The 17464-nt window shown below is 40.1% G+C and overlaps 1 protein-coding gene across 10 annotated transcripts in view; it reads left to right on the top strand.

Annotated features, from left to right (window-relative positions):
* Positions 1 to 17464, top strand: part of focad (focadhesin) — a 243647-nt gene that overhangs the window by 169357 nt on the left and 56826 nt on the right. For all 10 annotated transcript variants that reach the window (XM_078569505.1, XM_078569555.1, XM_078569487.1 and 7 more), the window contains 4 exons: positions 2576 to 2695; positions 7211 to 7333; positions 9528 to 9605; positions 13993 to 14064. In XM_078569505.1, coding sequence (XP_078425631.1) covers positions 2576 to 2695; positions 7211 to 7333; positions 9528 to 9605; positions 13993 to 14064 — 393 coding nt within the window. The remainder of the gene's footprint in view (positions 1 to 2575; positions 2696 to 7210; positions 7334 to 9527; positions 9606 to 13992; positions 14065 to 17464) is intronic.

Genomic DNA, 17464 nt, shown 5'->3' with positions numbered 1-17464 from the left:
GAATGCCTATTAGTGCAGCCATGTGTAGGAGCAACAGGTTACTGCAGAAGTCTTGAAGTCAGCAAAAGGTTATTCACCACATCATTCCCTGTAGACTCTTGTAACTTAAAGCAAGTAAGGACCAAATACCTGTAGAATCATCACAACAGTCAGAAGAAACAAATCTGCAACTGACTTGTCAGTAGTTCAGAACCCTTTGAATATTGCTGGTGCTGAATGTGTTTTTAGCTGTATGAGGTTAAGACAGGGCATTAGCTGGAAGGTTGAACTCTAAAATGGCACCACTAGTGTCAAATTTTGACCTCATGGCCAGTCTGCATACTTCTGGCAGGCGTTCACTGTGCATGTGCTGATGCCCTTGTCAATATGGCGCCTGGTGCAGTTTACCCACAAAATGTACGTGCACACTGTGGGTGTCATTTGGGAGATCTAAGGGCACTCATAATGCCCAAAAAAAGGTGCAATCAAACTCCATTTTGTCCGGTCAGATCAACAGACCTAAGAGTATAAGAGTAATCATTGGGAGAAAATGATAGTTGGTCCATTGTAGCTCACCCATTTTTATTAATACTGCTGTCATGGCAACTAATTATGTCATGCTTTTATTACCTTGAGTGGTGTGTTATTCCAAATGTTTATAACTGTTTCAATAAATCAGTTTTCTCCAATATGTTTTCTAAATTTACTTTCCTCAAATTTTCTTGTGTATTATCTAATCCTATTTTCCTGGAATGCCTTGATGCAATGTTTTGGATTTATCTCATCTATCCATGCTTTTCAATGCTTTATAGTGTTGCAATACCCATAGAGACCGCTAACAGTTTAAAGAGAAACCCAAACTTCCAGTTATTATCTGAAAAGATGACATGTCAAGATTTCATGTTTTAAAAGAACTTTTACTGTATCAATGACTAAAGACAAAACACTATTGATTACAAATTATTTTATTTTTGTAGGCAACATATACTTAAACAATCCAACAGAATTTGTCCCTTTCTACTTTTACTGATAACCAAAAGCCCCAATTTTGTTCTGTTGCTCAGTCTCCTAAGGAGTCAATCTGGAGCCACTTCTGGAGCCAATCCAAAGTGTTTCGCAGCTCCTAAGGGTTTTACTTCTCTTTTCCGTTCCTGAAACAAGCTTCAACCTTGAGAGTTTTTCCTGGGCATATTTTCTCTCTAGCTTCAGCTAGGCAAACACTCCAGCCTTATCTAAACTCCTCACGATTTAAGTTTTCAAACTGGGCATGAGACCCTACCCTCTTCTGTGTGGTGAATGTTAGAGTCACCATTTCTCTCCTTAAGGTGCAGGTCTGGTCAACGTCTATCTTCTTCCTGGGCCCTTGCCAGTCGGCTGCTGATCGCTAAAGACCAAAATCTGCAACGCTTTCTGCCTGATATTTCTGGGTTTTTGGGGAAGCCTGTAGTCTGATCTCAAAATGGCTTCTTCTACCCTCCTCTCCATGGCAACAAGAGCCACAATAGCCCTGTGCACAAGTAGAAGTGGTAATCCTCTATTTCCGGTTACCACCGGTTTTCATCTCAGAAACAAAGGGATAGGTTCCAGCCCATCTATTTCCAAATTGATGCCGAGCACACCTTATTAGGCTCTCGGAGACTTAAGGTTTTCTTGTTGTGGACTTCGAAATAGCTATCATTATCCCCAGGTGTTCACATTCAGCACCTCGCTTTCAGTAAGACAATGTGACTCTCCTTATGATCTAATAACTAAACCACCTGCCCTCTGGGTCCCCTTACCTGCCTTGCTTGAAGTCACACCCTCCTATCCCTACCACTGATCAAATCAGAAGACTCCACTCTAAGGCGTGTGACCACCTCCTGGAATAAAGTGTCCAGATAAGTTCTCCCTCCCTGATATGCCGCAGTGTCTGCAACTCAGCCTCTAGTTTAATAACTCAGAACTGAAGTTCCTGCATCTGCAAACACTTACTGTAGGTGTGTTTGCCCTGGAACACACCACTATTCAGAAGCTCCCACGTCCTGCAATCGCAGCACATCACCTGTCCTGCCATCTCCAATATGTTTTAATTGATTGCTAATTAATTATAATTAATAAAGCTTACACTTCCCAATAGGTTTTGGCACCACCAGTACACTTTACAGTACTGATAAAACAATACAGTACTTATAAAATTGATAAAACTAATACCGGTCATTGGTTTACCTTTTCCTTCTGCAACACCAAAGTTGAAATCAAATACTGGAGGCTGAAAAAGAGTAGAAGAGAAAAAGCACTTCCTCCCCACTCTTCACCAAACTCTCACTCAGCACACTTCACTACTTGGTGTAAACCTTAACTAAAGCACCTCTTCTCCCCCCCCTCCCCCTTCATCTAGTCTCGAGTGCACAGTAATTATTGGAAAATCGGAAGGACTGGAGCATTCCTTTGTCAAGTAACCTTTTAATTTTCCTTAATTTAAGCTAAATAAATATGCTGGCATAAGTCCCGTAGACTATATACTGATAGTTATGAATTCTATTTGTCATACTCAATTTTCTGTAGGATGTAAGGCAATTAACAGTAAAACAATGGTCATAAATTTCATGTTTTTCAGGTATTGGCTTATTCAGTGGCATGTGTGAGTGTTTCTGCTTTCAGTGCTGGTATCATACAAGCTAATGAGGCTGAAGAGATCATGAACAAGTTGCGGACTCTGACAGAACAGAGCCAACAGGTCAGTGATCAGTCAACTATGTTGAAATGCCCAAAGTTACGAAATGCAACTTTATAGAACAGCATTGAAACTTTCAGTCAATACCCCGTTCTCTCAGTCTCTTGCTGTTGCAGTCGGAGATCTGGGGCACACACCCTCCCCGCCCCAGCCCCCACACACCCTCCCCGCCCCAGCCCCCACACACCCCAACCAAAAATGGAATTTCAGGGCCAATATCTTTAGAAGAGGAAGAGAGAAAAGCAGAGAAAGATGGCATAAACCAAAATTGTCCTGGATGAACAGAGTGAGTGAAATTTATTTATCTTGTTATATTTTTATCCTCCCACCACCCACCCTTGTGATTAGCCAGCTCGTAAGTAAAGACTGCAGACAGAAGACCTCTTCCAGGAATTTTTGTTTGGCAGCATTGTTGTGATTGGCCGCTCAGGAAAGTGAGGGACCGAGCTTGTGCCTTGCTCCTTATATGGAGCTGCATCTTGACTTTTAAATGGATTCACTGAGCACAATCAAGTGGATTTATAAGTGCACTTCATCCTATCCTTAGGAGAAAATGCTCTACCATAGCACAGTAAACTCAACCATTTTCTGAAGCATCTATCCTTTTAGAAAAGCAAAATACTGCAGATGCTGGAAATCGGAAATAAAAACAGTGTTGGAAATACTCAGACCAGGCAGTGTCTGTGAAGAGAGACAGTCATTATTGACCGAAATGTTAAATCTGTTTCTCTCCACAGATGCTGCCTGACCTGCTGAGTAGTTCTAGCATCTGTTTTTATTTCTGTCCTTCTAGCTTGTCTGAATGGTATTGTCAATTTGTGCTGAATTGTGGGTAATTTCATGTTTTGTAACCAAATCCCAAAGTAACTGGGGTTGGGACCATCCAAAATTGGGTTACCAGTGGGAGCCTTAGAGCTAGCAGCAGAGACTTTCAGTGCATCAATGTGAACTGGATTTGAACTGTAGATGCTAGAACTACTCAACAGGTCAGGCAGCATCTGTGGAGAGAAACAGATTTAACATTTCAGGCCAATAATGACTGTCTCTCTCCACAGACACTGCCTGGTGTGCTGAGTATTTCCAACACTTGCTGTTTTTATTTCCGATTTCCAGCATCTGCAGTATTTTGAAAGAACAATCACTGAGCCAAGTTTGCTTATGTATGATATTCTCTGATCAGAAATATTGATGCCAAAAGACATTTGCAACAGAATGGACTTGTTTCACATTTAGGCCTGCCATAGCTGATATTTTAAGTTCAGTGGCTTTATTTGCACACACAACAGATGTTAATTTCTTACTTTTTATGGGAGTCAACTCATACTGCCCATCATCTCCATTTATACGATGTGTAAACTAGGAGTTAGAACAATAACCCACCATTGTGGCTCAAACCAAATATTTGTGTCTTTCCCTAAGTACTACTTCAGTTGCTACAAAAGTACACCGAGCAAAGACTTAGTGAGGTGAAGCTTCGTACAAAGTCTTCAACTGTTTCATTTCACAGCAGGTAAACATGCAGCACAGCAGTTATAATTCACTTAGTTTAATTACTGTTTACATTTGTGTCATGATACAAAATGAAGAGCACGGCAGGCTGCCCCACATCAGTAGATCATGGTGCCTTCTAGCTATCCCTCCACCTTTCTGGGCTGTTTAAAACTCATATCCCTAAAACCAGATTGCTAACTTGTGAGGATTTGTTCACCATTCTTTCTTCCTCACAGGAAGTAGGGACTTTGTTTCTGAGTTCTTCCTTTTTCCAGGAGCTGGCCAGAGAACTGCTAATCAAACTTGGCACAGTACCTGCTCTTTTAAATTAGCTTCCAAAGCCCAAAAGGAAGAGATATTTCATCACCCTAAGATGTGAATGTTTGTCATTAGCTCCTGGCTTGACATAATGACTCCCCTGTTGTTCCTGATTGTTCTGGTCCAGAATAGCTTTGTCTAACTTTAATACATTTTCTGTAAATGCTTGTACCCTGTGGCTTTCCTTTTTAAACCTGGGTAAATTTGCTTGTTTTAAAACCCAGCACTTAAACAGTTCTTTTAGTTCTAAATGCTTTTAGTGGGAAAAATGGTCGAAGAAATCTTAAAACATGACAGGACCAATTGCATATTTCAACTCGAATCATAGCTACTTTCCATATAAATCAATCTGCTAATATGAGGTAACATAAAGCTGATGCGTTTTAAAGTTAATGTGCCAAAGGGCTTTTATATATATTTAATTCAGTTTGGCTCAGTGGTAACACTCTTGCTTCTGACTCAGAAGCATGATTCCAAGACTTGAGCACACAATCTTGGTTCACACTTCAGTGCCTCTGTACCTCCTTGTCAGAGGTTCCATCTTTTGGATGAAGCATTAAACAGAGAATCCGTCTGCTTATTTAGTTAGAACCAGATTTTCCTATGACACTATTAGGAAAAAGAGCAGATGTCCTGCCCAAACCAAGAGTGCCAAAAATAAACTGATTTGTCTCACCCACTGAGTCTTGCTACACTGCCACAATATTAATAAAGTAATTTGTAATTCTGAAACCATTTGAGACTTCCTGAGAATCTAATTGGACACTGCTTAAAAATGAAAGGTCTTTCTTTTCTTCCAGTGCAGACTTACACAAGTTCTGACTGCCCTTTGGTAGGGGGACTGTCACTGGTCTAGTATTCCACAGACCCAGGATAATGCCCTGGGACCTGGGTTTGAACCCTACCACAGCAGGTGGTGAAATTTGAATTCAATAAAAAATCTGCAATTAAAAAGCCTCTTGACCATAACACCGTTGTCGATTGTTGTAAAAACCCATTTGGTTCATTAATGTCCTTTAGGCTGCCCTTACTTGGTCTGGCCTACACATGACTCCAAACCCACAGCAATGTGGTTGACTCTTAAATGCCCTCTGAATGAGATCATGTAGGAATGGGCAATAAATGGTTGCCTAGCCATGATCAAATAATAAAAAAATAACAGGCCTGGTCATTGTGTTATCCTTGGTTGTTCATTTGTATCAAAGCTGACCAGAGCCTGTTCTCTCTGGGCAACAACACTGGCTTTTTTTCCTATACTCCAGCTCAGCTGTGTCAGTTATATCACCTCTACTCCTGTCCTTGCTGTAACCAACTAGCTCAACAGAGAATGGACCTCTCTGCCCTGTACAGGTTAGCTGCACAACAGACCATCATTAGGGCTCTCAATAACTCCACCACTTGTCAGACATTTTTCTCAGCCTGGTAACATGATTGCAGAAAGGTTTGAAAATGAAAATTAAGTTTTGGGTTATCTTCACTTGTCTTCTAGTCTTATGACTCATATGATCCCCCACTGATGTTATAAAACTAAATAAGGTCATTTTAGTTTTCTCCCCTGAGCCCACAAAGAAGAAGAAATACAGCTCATCGTGGCAGTGAATATATTTAACTGTGATTTGTTAAGACCAGGAGATGTCAATGTTTAAACTTGAAAGCGTGCAAGCCAGGTAGTGTAAACAGTAGAACATGTGGGTTGAAAAAGTAATAATAATTACTATTATGCACTTGGGTGGCTGGATGACTAGTGAATAGTGATGCAGCTTTGATTCCTAATGCTTTTCATGACAATAGGAAGAAAAGTAAAAAGCTTTCTAAAGCAATGTGGAACTAGCTATGCCAAACTGATACAAATCCAAGCCTTAGCAATATTAGAATACAAGTTTGAGACTCTGTCCTTTTTAAAATCAGACTTGCACAAGATTTCAAGTTCACGATTTTCCATAATTTTTAATAACATGTTCACTTGATGAGCAGGAGAAGCCCAGCGGTTCCATCAACTATTGTGACTAAGTACTTCTTCCCTCCCCCACCCACACACACACAGCTGTGTCGCTTTTTTGTGGGAAACAAAAATATATAGAAAAGTCCTGGGTCAATAAGGGGAAAAAGCACTCTGGAAAATTCCTCTCCGACACCAGCACACGATCAAAACCAGTCTGAGATCACATGGATCAAAACATGGGATTAACTCCTTGTGTAAACGAGAATCTGGCAGAAATATGAAAGCTTGTATTTAGGTAGCAGCATCAACACACACAATCTGAAGTCATTGACTGGGGTCCTGTAGGGTAGACTTGTAGCTTTCATATTAGGAAACCTTGACATGTTTGGTCCACAGTGTGAATGCAGACCCTGTGTGGGGAAACCTGCACCAATTGCCCATGACATAGTTTGCATTAACATTGCTGTGTGGAAATTCGGAGCATCTGTGTTGATGCATGTTGATTATATGTGCCTTCAGTTAATCAGATGAAATGTCTAGCCAGAGAGTGGATCACTACCAACCATGTGGAAGTGTAGGAATCTAACACCGAATAAAAAAATAATGATTCTGAGAGCTTGTTCTACAGACTCGTGAATTCTGCTTCTTTGTTAACTGGACCAAGCCATCAAATATGCACACCCACACACACACGCACATGGGCATATCTTGTGCACTGTGCTCCTTTGAATATTAAAGTTCTAAATTTGATTTTGTTTTATTCTCAGACTCCAGGTTTTGCCATGGCTCTCGGGAATATGGCTCATGGCTTGGCGGTCTGTGGACATGGCAAGGCTGAAGACCTTAATAACCGACTACTTCCTGCTTGGCTAAAGATTCTTCTATCTGAAGTAGGATGTTGTTTATAAAAATGATCTGTAGTTCAATGAATTGATGCTAATTTTATCTCTGTTAAATATTCATTGGTCTCCTATGCATTACAGACAAAAGAAAATGAAAAGGGTGAACATCGAAAAGGATAATAACAAACCTCAGGAGAATATACTTGTAAATTAACACGTGAAGTTATGCATTTTGGTTGGAAGAAGGATGAGAGGCAATGTAAAGCAAATGGTTCAATTTTAAAAGGGTGCAGGAATAGTGAGATGTGGGGAGTTCGTACACAAATCTTCGATGGTGACAGGTCAAGTTGAGAAGGCTATTTACAAAGGCATGCAGGATCCTTGGCTTTATATACAAAGGCATATAGTGTACAAAAGCAAGGAAGTTATGCCAAACCTTTGTAAAACGCCCCAGTTGGAGTATTGTTTCCAGTTATGTGCTTAGCACTTTAAGAAGGGTGTCAAAGGCTTTAAGAGGGTGCAGAAGAGATTTGCTAGAATGATACCAGGGATGCGAGACTTCAGTTACATGCAGAGACCAGAGGAGCTAGGGTTGTTCTACCCAGAACAGAAAGGTTAATGGGAGATTGTAATCAAAGTCAAGAAGGTTTTTTATAGAGTAAATAAAGAGAAACTATTTCCAGTGGCCAAAGGGTCTGTAACCTGAGGGCACAGATTTAATTGTTAAAAGAATTAGAGGTATGATGGGGGAGAGTTCACACAGCAAGTTGCTATGATCTGGAACATAATGCCCGAAAGGGTGGTGGAAGCAGATTGAATAATATATTGAAAGGACAGATTGGATAACTACTTGAAGGAAAAATCTTGCAGGACTTTGAGAAAAGGACTGGGGAATGGTACTAATTGGACAGCTCTTTCAAAGTGCTGGCACAGGAACACTGGGCTGAATGGTGCCATTCTGCTGTATTATTCTGTGATGTTACAGTATCTTTACATGTGATGAGACAGAGCCATACTTTAGGCACACTGGTTATGTATAAATAAATGTATGCTTTCTGTTGTATAAAGAAATAAACCTGTTTGTTAGTAACTCTTGGTATAATTAAGACCAGATCGGTTCTTTGCATGTTGGTATCCAAATCTAATAGACCCGCCTTCTGATTATGGTGTGGCAATAATGATTGGTTGATTGCTGAAGCAGTGGGAGCGGTTGGGAGTTTGTAAGAAAAATGGGACTGTAGTTGTGGGAATGCTGGGAAGGAGTGAGGCATCTGGGAGAAGCAGAAGTGGTCTTTAGGGTATTTGAGGATTTTGAAGAGGGTCAGTGTTTGCAAGATGGGGCTAGTTGGAGATGCTCAAGCCTTGTATTGGGAAACAGGTGGAGTGTTTGAGGTGCTGAGTTAGTATATTTGAAGGTATATCAGAATGGATACAGAGCCTTCAGCCTTCTCCTCCTCAGTCAAAAAATTTAGAAAGCCAGGAACTGGCTGTTAATTGATTAAAACACTCAATGTGCCTTTGGTGCATTTGCTGACTGCATGCCAACTACTCCCACTGTGCTGAATTTCAATAAAGTGAGTTAATCTGCATAAATGTTCTTGATGCATAAGTGTGGGAATGGTGTCACAGGAATTGTACACAAAAGCGTGGCAAAGTATATGTTGGCACAGTATATGTAGCCTTTTTAACATTGCCAAGGATCTCCCATGGCATTGCTCATGATGAGTTGGAGGATATGCTGTTTTATCCCTTTATAATGTGCAATATATTGTCAGAGCTACTGATTGATGACAGTTGAATAAGGGATTTTTATTAGTATATTCTACTGACTTATTGTTGGTGTAATTTTATCTCTTATCTTCCAATGATCTAGAAATAACTAGTTAAAAACTAGTGTATATCTGATATAAAATGATTTCCTGACCTCTCATTAGACAATGTCAGCCTTCAAATATGACCCAGATGTTTTCTTTCCTTTTGGATAATTCAGATATATGTGCTCCAATAGAGAGTGTTTGAAAGAGCATCTTACCTGATGTTGATTTGTGTAGTGATATCAAGGTAACTTGTACAGCTTAAAGCCTCCTAATACCCTATATGCATGAGTATAATATTTACAGATAATCTCCCCATTATGTCCTGAAGTCAGTTATTTTTACAGATTGATAACTTTGCACTGTATAACTATATAACTATCAAAACAGTTTAGCTTATCCTCCTCATTTCCTTACATCTTTTAAAGGGTTGTCCCACAATGCATCGATTAGCTGCGGTAAATGGTCTTGTTGGTTTGGTGGGATCTGAAAGTTCCCTGATACAGGTATGCATTACTATTCTGAAATTATTTACCAGTGCAAAAAATGTTTGAACTAAACAATTCAAAATCCTAAATAAGAAAATTAAATCCATTTGAATAGTTTATTGGAGAGAAAATACCGTGTAATTATTTGGTTAATTGTGACACGAAGTGGCTACACATTTCAAATAAATTTCTTGTCCTGTTTAAGGAATAGCTGGAGAGAATAGATGGGATGAACTTTAGGTGAACGGGGGAGCCCATAACCTATATATGGAGCTTGGTCAGACTATTAGAGGGCTGGTGGGTGGAGAAATTTGTTGTTGAAATAACTTGATAAATAGGGGACGAAGGGAGAAAGTTCCTACAAGGTCAGTCTCCAGATTAATGTGATAAATAAGGGGAGAGGGTGGCGTAGCGGTAATGTCACTGGACTAGTAATCCAGAGATGCAGGCTAATGCTCTGGGTTCATGGGTTCAAACCCCACCATGGCAGCTGGTAGAATATGAATTCAGTTAATAAACCTGGAATATAAAGCTAGTCCACTATGAAACTATCATTGTTTGTCATTTAAAAAAAACCCATCTAGTTCACTGATGTCCTTTAGGGAAGGAAATCTGCCATCTTTACCTGGTCTGGCCTACATGTGGCTCCAGATCCATAGCAATGTGGTTAACTCTTAACTGCCCCCTGAAATGACCTAGCACGGTCAGTTCAAGGGCAATTGTGGATGGGCAACAAATACTGGCCCAGCCAGTGACGCCCATATCCCATGAAAGAATAAAGAAAACAAAGGGCATTCATAACCTGGTCAAGTGGTCTCAATATTACACAGAATCATAGAATCAGAATCACAGTGCAGAAGAGGCCCTTCGGCCCATCGAGTCTACACTGACACGTGAGAAACACCTGACCTACCTAATCCCACTTACCAGCACTTGGCCCATAGCCTTGAATGTTATGACGTGCCAAGTGCTCATCCAGGTACTTTTTAAAGGATGTGAGGCAACCCGCCTCCACCACTCTCCCAGGCAGTGCATTCCAGACCGTCACCACCCTCTGGGTAAAAAAGATTTTCCTCACATCCCCCCTAAACCTCCTGCCTCTCACCTTGAACTTATGCCCCCTGGTGACTGACCCTTCAACTAAGAGGAACAGCTGCTCCCTATCCACCCTGTCCTTGCCCCTCATAATCTTGTACACCTTGATCAGGTCGCCCCTCAGTCTTCTCTGCTCCAACAAAAACAACCCAAGTCTATCAACCCTCTCTTCATAACTTAAATGTTTCATCCCAGGCAACATCCTGGTGAATCTCCTCTGCACCCCCTCCAGTGCAATCACATCCTTCCTATAATGTGACGACCAGAACTGCACACAGTACTCCAGCTGTGGCCTCACTAAGGTTCTATGCAACTCCAACATGACCTCCCTACTTGTATAATCTATCCCTCGATTGATAAGGCAAGTGTCCCATATGCCTTTTTCACCACCCCACTAACATGCCCCTCTGCCTTCAGAGATCTATGGACATACACGCCAAGGTCCTTTTGTTCCTCAGAACTTCCTAGTGTCATGCCGTTCATTGAATATTTCCTTGTCAAAGTGTATCACCTCACATTTTTCAGGGCTAAATTCCATCTGCCACTTATCTGCCCATTTGACCATCCCATCTATATCTTCCTGTAGCCCAAGACACTCAACCTCACTGTTAACCACCCGGCCAATCTTTGTGTCATCTGCAAACATCTGCAATACACCTGAATACGATTGGGATAATATTCCTATTTTTGGACCCAGAAGAATTTTGGAACCTGAGATGTCAGTAATTGGTTGGATATTGTTCTGCATAAAATTAAAACTAACAATTTCAATGCACAACTGTCTGCCCTACAAAACTGCTCAACAGATAGTACAATTGGATGAAGGCTGTTTTGGCTCAGCAGAGCCTTTCTAAGTTCCCCACTTGGTTCATTTGAACACCCTGTCAAATCCCTTGCGCTTCTAGGCTGGACAGTTTGCTGTGACAAGATTTGCCCAGTTTTCCTAAAAGTATACTGTAATTAGAAACTAAAGTCCTCACTAGAATTTCTCCAGTTGCCTGGCTCACATTCACAGGGACGCAAGTTAAAAATTAGAAAGTTAGGGCTCAAAAGGAAACGTGACTGTAACTTTTCCACTTACAGTCCTCATATGGTTACCCCAGAAGAATATTAAAGGGAGTATAACTGGCCTTAATAGGGATGAGTTTACAGAGCGAGAAGGGATTGGTCTTAAAAAAAAAATTCACATTCGGTAAGGCAGCAAGGAGCTAAGGAACTCTGCAGGTCATGTGCAAGGACTAAATAGGAAATGTTGAATGGGATGTTTTCACTTATATTTGGACATTTTTCTGTTTGCAAGGTAGATGCGTTATTTGCAGAAATTCGAAGTTCTTTCACCTCCCAAATTAGCTGTTTAGGTGCAGTTGCTCAAAGCAATAATGAAAGCCTGGATTCGTCACCTGTTTTAAAAAAAAAAATAGCTAAGAGATGTCAAAGAACCAGCTCAGCTCAGCTCAAATATACTCAGGATGCATTGCTTAGACCAAACGGGACTTGTGCTGTTCATGTTAAGACAAGTTCCACAAGTGGAAGGGCAAAGCTGAGAAATAGTGGGGCAACAACTTAGGGTGCACCTGTCCTTGTCACTACTGGCTTCTGAGCAATATTGAGCCACTTGCACTACTCATAAGCACCAGGTCAGTTTTAAGAGGAGACAGGTCTCCTCAGCCACTTGGGAAATCTTAACCTCCTAACCAATTCATCATGGTCCAGATTTTCCGAGGAGCAGCAATCATCCTCATATTGCCACTGCATCCAAAAATTTCCCTGACCCGGCACTGCTCCATATTTCCGCTGGGGTCTTCTGAAACAAGCTACACCAGGAATGCAGAGCACGGTATCCCTTGGAGAACTCCATCAGATTATACTAGCATCAGGGGAAGACTACAGCCCTAATCTACGGTACGAATTACCATATGGCAAGTTTAAATGTCCAGTCTGAATATTAATGAATAAATGGGTAAGTGGGTAGTCGGATGATGACTGTAGACAGATCAGGTTGGGAGGGTAATCAGGTCGAGAGGTTAGTCGGGTGATGGGAGAGTGATTAGAGGCCAGTTTTGTAGTTATCCAGGAGTTAGACTAGGTTTTAATCTGTCTAACATTTCCTGGGTAACTACCTTGGTAAGTACATCAAACCTGTCCCAAGTCACTGACTCTATTCAGAGTCAGAGACCTTCATGGAGGCCCCGGGTAGCAGGGGAATTGAAACTTCCTGGGCAATTCCCACGGATGTCCAAGCATTTAGATTTCCACAGAGTCCTGACGCACATCTCAGTCGTAAGTACAGCCTCTGATGATCTGGAGACCGTAAGATTTGGCCCATATGTTTATTACCCCTGTTAAGATCACTAAGCAGCTGACGGCCCTCCATCTAAGGCTAATTGGAACCAAGCAATATTGGATAATTTGAAGTGCCTTGATCACAAAGGTTGGAAAATTATGTTTAATCTGTTGAGCATTTGGAGTGTATTAGAAGGTAGGTTTGAAGAAGGCACATTAGATCTTTAATGCTGTTACTCATGGCCATAATCTTTAGCTGGTGTTTTGAGTAGCACTGGAGTATGTTTGCCACCTTCAAATTTGTCATCTTAATTTCAACTCGATTTTTAAGTTTGGTTAATGGAGAAGGAGTTTGATCAGTTTTGATAAAGCACTTGATAAGTGTAAGGTATAAAGATAGGAATGTGCAATGGACATAGCAGGCTCACATTTGAAGATTATAGATAAATTTCCTTCCTTCCCTAATACTGAAGATTTAATGTATTATCAGTAGACTAATGAAAACTGGATCAATGTAGCAATGTTGATAGTTATATTTTGATAAATATGGATTTAGGAAGAGTGTGAGTATAATATGTGTTGCTTTCAGACAAAAATATTGTAGGTGAGAAGCAGGCAGATCAGATTTATTTGTTGCAAATTATTGCAAAGCTACACCTTCAGTACCATTAAAAATAGGTTTTTAGTTGGAAATGTGAAGCAATCTCTTAAAGGCCCATATTTTCCCCAGTAACCATTTTCACTAACCTGATATGTTTGAATAGGGTTAGTTGTAATGGCTTTTTCACTTCTGACAAAGTGATGCCTCATTAACATTTATTTTCAGATTTAATCAAAATAAACAAAATACCTTTGTGAATATGGAAGTATCTTTGAAATTTCTTTAAAGAAAGTTAACAGATCTAGTTTGTGAAACACAAGCACAATAGAATGCACATCACTGGTGTTTGTCAAACTTTTGCAAATCTCAGTCAACCTATGAATCTAACGTTGTCCGATCATCTGTTGTTGACTCTTTGATGTGCAGCTGAAGTCAGAAACAATCCAGTCATCCCAGTTTCAATCCAAGATGAATGAAGTTATCAGAGCAATGACTCAGGTGAGTTTCAGATGCCTGCTAATTTATAATTTTAATATTGAACAGTCTGAGGAGTAGATTGAACTACCATTGAATCATAGTTAGTGTTTGCCTTTTAATTCCCATTCTCCACACCCCTACTGTGCCAGGCAGATTTGTTAGAATTGTGTTCGCAGACAGACAGCACTGCCACATCAATAACTTTAAGAAACACAATTTAAACCAACTTCACAGATATCCTCCAGTTATCTGACAGTTGGCTCCATCCTGAGTTGGTGCATTCACATTTGCCTGCCCGTACACTTCATAGAGGGGTAAGAGATGGCGTCAGCATAATAACTTTTTGAACCAGAATTATTTCCCCTACTGCTTCTCAAATATAACAGGCTAGATCTTGGAGTAGTTTCTTTCTACTTCAATAACTTGCAATCTTTTAATTAAATTTTCACCAAACTCGAAGTTAGCATGCACTTTCTTGTTATCTTTTGTTCATGGGTTAATGGGGGATTCCAAAAGCAGCCACTTTTATTGCTGTCCATAGCACCTCACAACTCAAAAATTACATTTGTATTTGCACAGATTTTAGAACTCATTCTTACTGAAGGCTGTTCTATTCATATTGCAAAGCATTGCTGCTTTAACTTGATTATTCAGATTTTTTGATAGTTTATATTTTCTTGGTGTGCATCAAAATGGGAATCAAACATTTTTCTAGTCAACATCAACAACAAGGTTCAAGGTTAGATGTGTGGTAGGCCAGATGGTGGTAAAGCTTTCTTTTAACTCTGTCCTACCGATGTCCCATTACTGCAACATTGTGATTTTATTCTAACGCAGTCATCCTTCTAGGCGCTTGCAGCAGGATGACCAGTGAAATATTCATGCACATTGAAAATGGTATTGAGTGGCACACTTATTGTATGTAGATTCCTTAATGCTAAGAGACATTATAAATCTACCCATCAGTCTAGGCTGCAAGTGAAACTAATACCCAGTGAAGAGAAAGACCGCTTAAACCATTTGGCTGTTCATTTGCTGGCATTGTGTACAGGTTCTTATTTAGCTCCTTGGCTTGGATGTTACTGCCCTGCCACGGCATGTCTCCCCGCAGCGAATGCAGCGAGCCATTTAAATCTCCATTCAATTTGGCGGGACCGTAAAATCCTGGCCCTTGTGTTTAATGCTAAATTTGTGCAGTACTACAGCAAACACAGTACAACCATTATGATTCCATCATTGCCTGCATTCTTGGTTATCCAAGAGAATTTTCACAAGAAATGGGAGGTCAACAAGATTTGAGGCTGCAAATATTATTTTGTTTTTTTCCCACTGGGCTCTGTTGCTCTGCATGCAGGGACATCAACTGATAATCAAATAGTTGATACTCAATCTCAAAATTCTTCCACTGGGATCTGCACCTGACGTGCTGTAACCTGCAAGGCTACAGACCAGTAGGTCTGTAAGGAAGGTAGGATTAGAAGGGGTGGCTAGATTTTTAAAAAAATGTTTTCTTTTTCAGCCAGCACAGACACAATGGGCTGAATTGGGTCTTTCTGTGCCGTAACTTTTGTATGGTTTCTATTTTTTTTCTGTTTGCAACTTCAGCCACCGAGGGATGGTCAAAAATACTTCACCAGCACCAGCCAAGGCTAAAAGGCTGAGCATTAAAGGCAGCTTGCCATTGCCCCTGGTGATCCTGTCAGCAACTCCCACAGCACTGATTTCGGTGGTACTGTCAGTTTTAAAAACAGTACAAAGCCTGTCCTTTTAAACAGGGCCTTGTGCTATTGAGTGAATTGGTACCAGCTGACGACATGCTCAACGTGGAACCTGCATACCAGCACAGGAGCTCATTTATGTAGAAGTCTCTTTATCAATTTCAAATTTGAAACCTGTGCAACATTGATCTCTGTAGAGATTGCCAATCTGTGGTGGGTCTGGTGGCTGGAGTCACGATCGAGCATATGGTGGAGCCTGTGAGATCATTTGGTCGTCTTGACAAGTGGAGCAATGCAATGGCTTATTACTGAAGAAGATTTAGGGACGAGACAGTGCATTCAAAATTCAGAGCAGAATCATGAAAGTAGTTTGGTGAGATTCTTAGTTATTTATCAATTTCCATTACCAGTTTAGCATGGACTCCACTCCATTGTGACTAATAAACACTCTTCAAATGAAAGCGGCTGAATGGATTTCGAAATAACACACCAACACTCAATAGCACAAAAGTATTTTGCAAGCAGATGAAAAATTTGTGCTAAATTGTATTTGGGTTAATATTTGTGTCCACTTCTTCTCATGCTTTTTTAATTTCTTTCAGCATAATTTCCAAACTTCCTACCAGCCCTTTTTGCGAGATCTGTATGAGTATTTCTATATATGTCAATTCATTTTTAGTCCAGAACTCATTACTACGGTACCTTTTTCATACGTTCAAGTGACTTGTGCTTTATTGGGTCTGTACTTAAGCCTGGTAATCAACTTTAGCCTACTTACATAAAATTATAGTTGAGCAACAAATCTATTGTTGACTAATTAGCATGCTGATAACTAGTTCAGGTGATGGTACAATTTGGAACTGATATTTACTTCATGTTTAATGTAACATGTCAAATTATAAAAAGAAAAAAAAAAAGTAGACTTGTTAAAATTTTGCCAATAAAAATATGGCTACTTTAATTTTCCTGATGCCAACAAATCATGGAAGTTTGTTGAAGTAAGCAGCCAAGTTTGTTGCATATATTACCTGTTACACAGATGAGATCAGAAATATAACAGGTAAGTCAATATTCTGAGGTGTCAATAAATCTTAAGACAATACAAAATTAAGTACAAGTAGTCGGGGAAAAAAAAACATCAATTTATTTATCAACCATCTGTGCATTTGACGTTTCTTAGAGGAAAAAAGTAATATTTTTATCTCTCAATGTGGTGTCCATTATGTTCAGTTGCTTGTTGGAGAAATCTGCTCTAAATTTCAGTCGATAAACATGTTGGCATAGAATGCCTCACTGTTCTCCACATGCTAAGTTTTAGTCTGGACAAATTTATGGCTTAATAGCTTCTAACCTCTTCTCACATGGAGCAGTGAAAAATTGCTTTCATATAATGACCAGGAAATTGCTTTTATGTACCCAGGATTGAGATTGGCATAATCCTGGATGCGTGAGTCTCGAAATTGGCCACTGGAAATTTATGTTCATTGAGCAGTTGGTCAGTACGAACAGCCCACTTTTCATTTTGTCAAAATATGAACAAATAGATATCAGAGCAGGCTCCGTGTTGAACAAAATACCTTGATGTCAAATGAAAACTTATCTTGCATCAAATTATTTGGATTCATGCCCATTTCATTTAAACTGTATGTGTAACACTGATGGAATGTGACAACTTTGGAACATGGTATTGCTGTAAAGTAACA

Source organism: Cetorhinus maximus, chromosome 2, assembly GCF_964194155.1.
Source record: "Cetorhinus maximus chromosome 2, sCetMax3.hap1.1, whole genome shotgun sequence".
Classification (NCBI taxonomy): domain Eukaryota; kingdom Metazoa; phylum Chordata; class Chondrichthyes; order Lamniformes; family Cetorhinidae; genus Cetorhinus; species Cetorhinus maximus.
The sequence above is the reverse complement of the archived record's forward strand: the minus strand, read 5'-3'. Positions and strand labels throughout refer to the sequence as shown.